Source organism: Solea solea, chromosome 21 (assembly GCF_958295425.1).
Source record: "Solea solea chromosome 21, fSolSol10.1, whole genome shotgun sequence".
In the NCBI taxonomy this organism is placed as follows: domain Eukaryota; kingdom Metazoa; phylum Chordata; class Actinopteri; order Pleuronectiformes; family Soleidae; genus Solea; species Solea solea.
Genome location: NC_081154.1, coordinates 8,474,968 through 8,483,075, shown reverse-complemented (window position 1 = coordinate 8,483,075; position 8,108 = coordinate 8,474,968). Strand labels below are relative to the sequence as shown.

General features: G+C 38.9%; 2 protein-coding genes across 4 annotated transcripts; one reads left to right on the top strand and one right to left on the bottom strand.

Moving 5' to 3' along the window:
* Positions 1 to 674: 674 nt before the first annotated feature.
* mrpl10 (mitochondrial ribosomal protein L10) lies at positions 675 to 3,179 on the bottom strand. Of its 2 annotated transcripts, none has more exons than XM_058621206.1 (5): positions 3,111 to 3,179; positions 2,713 to 2,882; positions 2,240 to 2,407; positions 1,749 to 1,893; positions 675 to 1,217 (listed from the first exon to the last, which is right to left on the bottom strand). In XM_058621206.1, the coding sequence occupies exons 1-5, from the start codon at positions 3,148 to 3,150 to the stop codon at positions 979 to 981; spliced, it is 762 nt and encodes a 253-aa protein (XP_058477189.1). In that variant the 5' UTR covers positions 3,151 to 3,179; the 3' UTR covers positions 675 to 978. The 2 variants fall into 2 exon arrangements, with proteins under 2 accessions (XP_058477189.1, XP_058477190.1); XM_058621207.1 differs by having other exon boundaries at positions 2,240 to 2,404.
* A 513-nt stretch (positions 3,180 to 3,692) lies between these two features.
* On the top strand, positions 3,693 to 8,076 carry pnpo (pyridoxamine 5'-phosphate oxidase). 2 transcript variants are annotated; one of them, XR_009234239.1, is made up of 8 exons: positions 3,693 to 3,990; positions 4,472 to 4,596; positions 4,686 to 4,785; positions 5,843 to 5,896; positions 5,986 to 6,114; positions 6,206 to 6,276; positions 6,742 to 7,012; positions 7,260 to 8,076. XR_009234239.1 is itself a non-coding variant. In XM_058621798.1 (7 exons), the coding sequence occupies exons 1-7, from the start codon at positions 3,739 to 3,741 to the stop codon at positions 6,905 to 6,907; spliced, it is 897 nt and encodes a 298-aa protein (XP_058477781.1). In that variant the 5' UTR covers positions 3,693 to 3,738; the 3' UTR covers positions 6,908 to 8,076. The 2 variants fall into 2 exon arrangements, 1 of the variants encoding a protein (XP_058477781.1); XM_058621798.1 differs by having other exon boundaries at positions 6,742 to 8,076.
* The last annotated feature ends 32 nt before the right edge of the window (positions 8,077 to 8,108 follow it).

Below are 8,108 nucleotides of genomic sequence, written 5' to 3'. Positions count from 1 at the left end.
CAGGCAGCGCGCGTCGTGCGCAATATGTGCTGGGCATTATCCGCATTAGCTGGAATTACAGCGAGTGTCTAGCAGAGACATGTGGTGGAGGAAGGTAAACCTAACCTAACCGACCTCTCACTGTCACTGCGCTTGTTCACTCATGTTGGAATCTATTCTTATTTATCCATCATATTCCAATATAACGCCAGTATTTGGCCCTTCATTCATTCAAAAATTATAGCATTTCCTGCCTTTTATTAAGACAACATTAGTCAGATTTCCTTAAGAGTTTAGAATAAAAAAATGTTTTAAGAGTGTTTAAAACCCCTTAGTTTGGAGAGGAGTGTGGTGATGAGAGGAATGCCTGAGTATTGTGTGCTTCACTCAGTAAAGCAAGCCATAATAAACTAACTGACCCAGATTAACATGCTGTAATCTGCAGATTAACTATCAAGCTCTTGACCACTTGTGTTTATTTTGGTAGGAGTGGTTTTCATAATGCTACTTAAACCTTACACCTGTGGCAGCTGGGACTGTATACTGTGTACTTGTATTGTAGGTAATATTTAATGTTTGCACATTTCACAATTCAAAAACAGACATTTAAATGCTGACCCAGTTCTCCAAGTGGAAATATGTTCCCAGCAAAGCTGCAGTAGTTAATATGAAAATTGAAAACAATTCAGTCCAAATGAATTTAACATTATTTATTTATATCCCCTTAAATAAAGTCAGAGTGAGATGTTTGCGGTATGGTCCAATCAAGACGTCATCAAGAAGTTTAATTCCACTGAAACCTGTCATGTCCAAAGAATCTTCATTGCTCATAGAGCAGATGCACACAAGAAGATTAACAAATGTTTGCAATATTGTGCAGACTTTTTTCCCAGTCCCAAAAACTGCCCGGAACTTTGCTATCAAATTAAAATAAATGTTAGGGTGTTCATCTGAGTCTACAGTCCCTCACTGTTCTGAGGAAAGGAAAAGTCCCAAGCTCTATGTGGCCTTCTCCACTGCAGGAGCTGCCTCCACGCTGCTGTCGGGGCTCTGCTGCTTGATGTGCTGCTGTAGCAGAGCCGACAAGTGTGCTGGGTGATGCTGCAGCATGGAGGAAGTGTGGGAGGTCAGCATCGTTAGCCCACTGACCAGTTGACCCTGGACAACAGCCATTGTTGGCAGTTTGGAGTAGTTCACAATCCCCTCTACGCTTAGTAATGTGTTGTCTATGCAGGCTCCTGTTGAGACAGAAGTGCCGCAGTTACATTGTGTTGATTATAAAAGATTATGTATTTTGAAAGAGAAGAGAAAATAAAATGAAAGAACAAAAGTCTGCTCATCACAATACAAACACTCTGCACTGAGAACCAGGTGTAAGGGATGTTGAATGAACATATTCAACTTTTTCATTAATATGAAACCTTACATACTAGGTTAGATTTTGAATTACTTTTTGAGATGTATCATAGTATATTAAATACTGGGTTTGCCAGTGGGATAACTGAAACTTTTTAACTTGCTGTTATGTTACTCATATCAGTCTGCAAACATACATAGAGCACATGGAATTGAATCAAACCTTTATACTGGTTTCGTTGCCATCAAAAAAAATCACTTTGGATTGTATCTTAACATATAGGGAGTAAATCTCCCTATACGTTCTTGTGGTGATCAAGCATGTGCAAATGTATCTGAGCATGTATGTATGGATACATAAGAGACATTTGAATTATGTTTCTCGACACCTGCAGACAAAAAAGATAACATACCCAGTAACGTCATCTGTGGGCTGGACCTCAGAGTCTTCAGCATCTCGCTGACCTTTGGCTCTTTACTAACAAACAGCACTGTTGGACCAATGAACAGAGGTGCCATGTTGCTGTAAATACTGCCTTTCAGGAAATGCAGTGCCACCTGGAAAAGACCATGAATAAAGATCAGTTTCAGCTTTTAATTATCTTGACAGTAAACTTAGAAAACATTTTTTTATTACTATGAATATATTTATCAAAGATGATGCCTTGTTCTTAGACGTACAAGTTACTTGTGGAGACAGAATAGTTAAAGAATTAAGCAAGCAAATTTCCCGCATTTCTCTCTACTGTATTTATCTGATTGAGTAATTGAACAAGAAAAAAAACAGACGTAACTTCAGAGTGAAGTACTAAAAAGGAAGGGAGAGATGCCGTTTGCATGGAGAGCTCACATCACAGTCAACATGTCTTAGTTAAAAAAACAATTACAACAGTTGCAGCAGTACCTGGTTGGGGAAGAATTTGACATTGATGCCATGTTTGTGAAGCCTGTTCTTGAGAATCATCATATCTTCAGCAGTGCTGGCGTTGTTCTGGACCACAGCAATCATCTTAGACTCCTGAAACAAGTTCTTCAGATTCCTCTTCAAAAGTAACGTGAACGCAGTATCCTGCTGAAATAAATAAAAAAGATAATTCGTTTGTCATTTGATCTGTTGTGCATTCTGAGATTTCTGCAAACCTTGGTTGAAAGTAGTGTTTTTATTATTCATTATTCAGTTACTGTTGCTTTTCTATCATTTCAAACCAGTCTGGCCATTCTTCTCTGACTTCTGACATTAACAAGGCATTTTCACGTATGAAAATACCAGTAGATCAGCAGTAGGATTGCTGGCTTAAGCCCAGAAAGGGCCAGGGTGCCTCCTGTGCAAGATATAAAACACAAATTGCTCCCTTGGTGTGGGTGTGTGAATGTTACCTCCCGGGCTTGTTTGGTTTGGGACTCGTAGGCGCCTGGAGGGATAACCCTCACTGGAGGAATATACTCTGTAACAGCCATGAGCTTCTGTTTGAGGATGTGCATTGGTTTTCTGTGGCGAGTCACGGCCTTGGAGCCGTGGCGGACATGCTGAGCCAGGGGAAGCCATCCTGGAAGAAACCAAATCTGTTGAATCTGAAACACCTGAACAGCTCTATACAAACAGCTCCTGATAACAGCCGCTAACACCGGCTAACTGAACCACACATAACAGTTTTAACCATAGCACAGCTGATAACAGGTCGTTTGGACAAAACGGACACAAAACAGTAACCTTTGTACACTCTCCTGGACAAAAAGTGGACACAGTAATGAATGAAATATTGACGCTACACTACCCTGTTTCGGTAGTAATTTTAAACACAAGGTCGCCGCCATCTTGAACGGGAAACTGTTCTGATTCCGGAAATGACGGAAAAGGAAATTACGTTGAAACAAACGATGCGTTCAGGTTCACTTCGGGTGAAAGACAATCAATTCAAAACAAACGTAGACGCTGATCCCATAATATAATATTTCGTGTTTCTTCTCGTGTGTTCGTACATTCACTTGAGTTGAGTCACCAAGGAACTATATATGTAGATGAACCTACAATACAAACGTTTGGAAACACGTTTGTTGACGTTTTCTTCATGTTTATCTATATTGTAGGTCAATGCTTGAGAAACAACTTAAAACCATGACATTTCACATTAATCTATTTATTACATGCTTTATTGCATTACATTTGTTTATTTATTTATATCGTTTTAATTGTATGTATTTTTTTGACGTCTCCCATTCTGGATGTCGTAATAACCGAGGGGAACTGAACATAGCATGGCTCATTGAATTGATTTTGTATTTAATACAACTTATCTACTCCGCTCACAATGTTTTTTTTTTACCCAAACACAAAGTCTAAACTTGAGGGGGAAAAATATATTATTAAAAAGATACTTGCTTAATTCTATATTTAGTTTGGTTATGAAACCAAACATTTGGTTTACGCAAGTGAACGCGCAGTGTTGCGTCACGTTCTGGCTGACAAGTATGAGGCGCATACTCAATACGTATGTGGTCAGATATATCACTTTATTTGGGAGAGATCCTGCCGCTCGTATCTCCCGGACTATTGCTCAACGCTGCGTTTTAGCTCCGCGTTTCTGCAGGAGGTGCATGAGCAGCACAACAATGGACCTGAGTGACATGAGGAAGGGGTACAAGGGGCGCGAGGAGGTGAGAACATACTGTACAGTGTTTAAATCAAGTGACCTGTCCGTGTAACTGTAAGGTCATGATGATTTTGAGCCTATGCTGTAAGGTTTATTTGTGTAACAATCTGACCAGAATATGAACTACAATTGCAGAAACAGCTGGTTTCATGCTCTGCATGTATTAGTATTGTTGTCATGATTCAGTGAATAAGGCACATTTTTATAATACTCACCCAGGTTGGGAAGCTACAGTATATGGTTTAAATTTGACAACATTGCAACAGCATTTTGGTGGTGGTCAGGAAACAGAAACCGGAAACATCAGACTTTAGATCTGTATCTTTTTTTTAAAAAGAAACTAAAAACAAATGCATTCATAAACATGGACACTAGTCTTGTTTCTTCTCAACATAGTTTTGGGCAACTTCCTATATCCACAGAAGAGCTGTTTGAAATGGGTGAACTTCTGATTCATGGTAATTATTGATTCTTTCTGTTCACAGTGCTTTGAAGAGGGTCATCTTGTGTCTTTGGACCCAATCGAGCAGTTTGGAAACTGGTTTGATAAAGCCACAAAGTGTCCTGAAATCGGAGAGGCCAATGCCATGTGTATCGCCACTGCCACAAAGTAACCAATGCCACAACCCAAGATGAGAAGTGTTGGATTTTCTGTCACAGTATTTCAATCTAATAAATGTCCAATTTCCACCTGTTCAGGGATGGACGTCCATCTGCGCGCATGGTGCTCCTGAAAGGTTACAGCAGCGAAGGGTTCCGCTTCTTTACAAATTACGAGAGCAGAAAAGGCTCTGAACTGGTTTGTAACTTGAGGTTTTCTTTGACCTTGTTCAGACCTGGTATTAAACATCTGTACTGAGTGATTCGGTCACTGTGGACAACTCTTACCTTTTGGTCTGAAAATTTGTCCTTGAATGAATCCTCACATCTGATCACACAAACACATTCAGAGGTGGTTTGTGGATGCACATGTGGTCACATGCGATGTATCCATGACGCATGATAATGCCATTGGTGAACAGTCATATTTAATGATGTCCATATGTGATTGAATCTCCCAGGAAAGATGTTAATATCACATCTGTGCAGGGCTTTTTTCTCTCTGACCATCTTATATTTATCTCTGCCACTCTCAGTGAACTAATGTCACCATAAAAGTTATTCTTGAATCAGTTGTAAATATACTTAGTATGTTAGAAATCGGTATTTTAAACACATTGACATTAAAAGGGCTTTTTTCAAACATGGTTTTGCATTATATTATTTGTAATTAGTGTATTTTGGCACTGGAAATTCGGGGAAAATGCATTTTTGTTTGAAAAGCACAAAAGTCCCCCTAATATTCATAGTGTATGTTGCACTGCAAGTGTTTCCTGCTTCCTCAGACTAAGTTACATTATGTCTAGATTGGAGCTGCAGTCACTAATTACGTGTTCTGCTTGTTGGCTCAACATTGTTCAGACATCTTCTGGACCAAGTTGTTAATCAAGTAACAAAGAAAATAGGAGGTTAAACAATAATAATTAAAATAATTGTACTTTGTGTGGTTAGTCAACAGGGGGCTGTTTGTTAAAATTATCAGTGTTCCCTACTTCTGCTTCTCTTGTTCAAACAGTGGACTTTAAATTGTCTTCTCATTCTACACATTCACTTTCACATAATGAATAAAGTTTCACTGCCTCATGTGCGAGTTATTGCATTGTGTGGAGCTTGGTATCATGTTGCGTAAGTTTAGTAACTGAGAAAACGAGCATATGGTTTTTTGTTTATGCTGACGGGCTGCTGAAGCTGAGCTGATTTAAATTTTTCACTCTGACTTTTTTACTCAGCTGTACTGATCTGTCTTTTGTTCACAGGACAGTAATCCATACGCTTCACTGGTCTTCTACTGGGAACCCCTAAACTTACAGGTACAGTAACTTCCTTGTTCCCATCAATTGCTTATTACTTATTTGTTTGTTTGTTTGTTCAAAGTAAAAGTCTTAATGGTGGTTTTCAGATTCGCATTGAGGGCAATGTGGAGCGGTTTCCCTTTCAAAGCTCTTGCGAATACTTCCATTCCCGACCAAAGAGCAGCCAGATTGGGGCTGTTGTAAGTCAACAAAGCACAGCTATTCCAAACAGACAGGTAAGCAGCGCTTCTATGTCCGGTTCTGTTACATATGTAATGCATACATACATTTTGATGGCTGGCTGATTCACTGGGCCTTTTCTCTTAGTATCTGCTGCAGAAAAATGCAGATTTGGAAGAGAAATACAAGGACGCAGACGTACCTATGCCTGACTATTGGTGAGCATCTCCTGTTCTGCCCAGACCAAGAATTGAAGGTTGCATGTTGGGATTATATTTTATATACTTAAAATATAAGAGCAGATTTGACATATTCATTCTCTGATATCACGTGTTAATTATGAGAATCAGAGCTGCTGATGTGCAGAGCCATGTGCAGAGCCATTACTATGCAGTTATAGTTAAGTTGAGTTCAGTAAAAAGGAGCCAACTGAAGTGAAATTGAAGTGCAAGACACATGTAGTAAAACGCGGTTAACGATCTTGTAAATAAAATCAAGTACAACAGTGTAAAAGTAGCAGAAATTATTAAATCTATAGTCATTGAGCAGCTATGAAGACGTTTACCTACAGATAAAGGTCCAAACAAGGCATTAAATGAAGAAACACTGTCTCAACAACTGTTAAAGTATTACTTGCATCAAATAACATATCTATCTGTCCTGTGCCATGCTTACTGAAACAGGGGCGGCTACGTTGTCAAGCCTTTCTCAATCGAGTTTTGGCAGGGCCAGACCAACAGACTTCACGACCGCATCCTGTTCACCAAACGGAAGGAGGGTGAGACTGAGCTGGGAGAGTTTCAGCACGCTGCCGCGGCTGACTGGGTGTATCAGCGACTGGCTCCATGAGAAGCAGCTCTGTCACACACACAGGGAAGCACAGAGACTCCATCTATAATATGAATATGATCTGCTGTCTTCGTTTGAAAAATCACCATCTTTACCTCACAGGAAGTAAGTACTAATCTTTAGAGGATGTACCACCCACCTAACATTCAGTGTCATGTGGGTTCTGTTGTGTGTAGGATATGTTAGATGACTTTACATTTTCTATGTGACATTAAATGAAAAATATTGGACTTACACTAAATGCACTGGGTGACACATGAGAGCAAACTCCACATGCTTTAGTTAAATAATGATTGACAATATGTTGGTTATTTATTTATTTAACAGTATTGTTGTTGTTTTTGACCTTCAGGACCAGGAAACTGTTTCTTCTGAAATCTCAGTCTATAGCACTGGAAACTCGGCAAACTTCTCCATCACAAGAGTTGTTTGTCAGCGCAACTTTATCGTGTCCATTTTTCAGTGTTGAGACCTTCTTGTAGTATTGTAATTTCCTAATAATCATCAAGACATTTAAGTGGAAGGAAATACAATCAGTTTTTCTCAAATTTCTCAATTTCAAGTCAAACAAATACATGTTGAAGCCACTTTATTAGGTACAGTCGTGCAATCTAATTCACTGTTTTCTGCTAAGTATTTTCTTAGCATTGAGATCATAGCGATACACCGTGCTACACCTTTATGTCATGATTCTGACCCACTCTTAAACCTCTTAATATAATGTAAATCTGCTTTAATTACAACTTGAGTTTTGAGTAAAAGTTGCATTCATGTATTTTTAACACCTATAGAAATGGAACAGTATAAACTTTGTAGAGTTGGAATTCACGGCAAAGCGGTTTTATTGCAGTGCGAGATGAGACAATAGATGTGAGACGTGAAACTAATGATCAGCCAAACACTGTCTTAATTACTATTGCACAGTAAATTTCCTTCCAGACATTTTCTTATGACCATAATATAATTTCTAGGAAATTATGTGTCCAAATAAGTCATGTAGGCCTCACATATGACTACGATTGTATCAGTTTGTGACAATTGATCTAATTGCCTTTTAATAATTAGAATAAAAGAGCTGTGATGTTAACTGAGCTAAATGTCAAGTGTACCATGTGTTGTGTACTTAATGAGAATGAGCTTGTTGTTTACCCATTAAAAACTTGAATTAATCCAGTTCTCTTTGGAACTCATTTTGTGGCCA

What these genes read in the sequence shown, in the direction of transcription:
- mrpl10 (XM_058621206.1), bottom strand. Translation starts at nt 3,150, where the DNA reads ATGGCGGCGACCTTGTGTTTAAAATTACTACCGAAACAGG. An exon ending in TCAAATTCTTCCCCAACCAG is followed by an intron (nt 1,894 to 2,239) that starts GTACTGCTGCAA and finishes GGTCTTTTCCAG; the next exon opens with GTGGCACTGCATTTCCTGAA. An exon ending in CCCACAGATGACGTTACTGG is followed by an intron (nt 1,218 to 1,748) that starts GTATGTTATCTT and finishes CTGTCTCAACAG; the next exon opens with GAGCCTGCATAGACAACACA.
- pnpo (XM_058621798.1), top strand. Translation starts at nt 3,739, where the DNA reads ATGAAACCAAACATTTGGTTTACGCAAGTGAACGCGCAGTGTTGCGTC. An exon ending in GGGAACCCCTAAACTTACAG is followed by an intron (nt 5,897 to 5,985) that starts GTACAGTAACTT and finishes GGTGGTTTTCAG; the next exon opens with ATTCGCATTGAGGGCAATGT. An exon ending in CAGCTATTCCAAACAGACAG is followed by an intron (nt 6,115 to 6,205) that starts GTAAGCAGCGCT and finishes CTTTTCTCTTAG; the next exon opens with TATCTGCTGCAGAAAAATGC.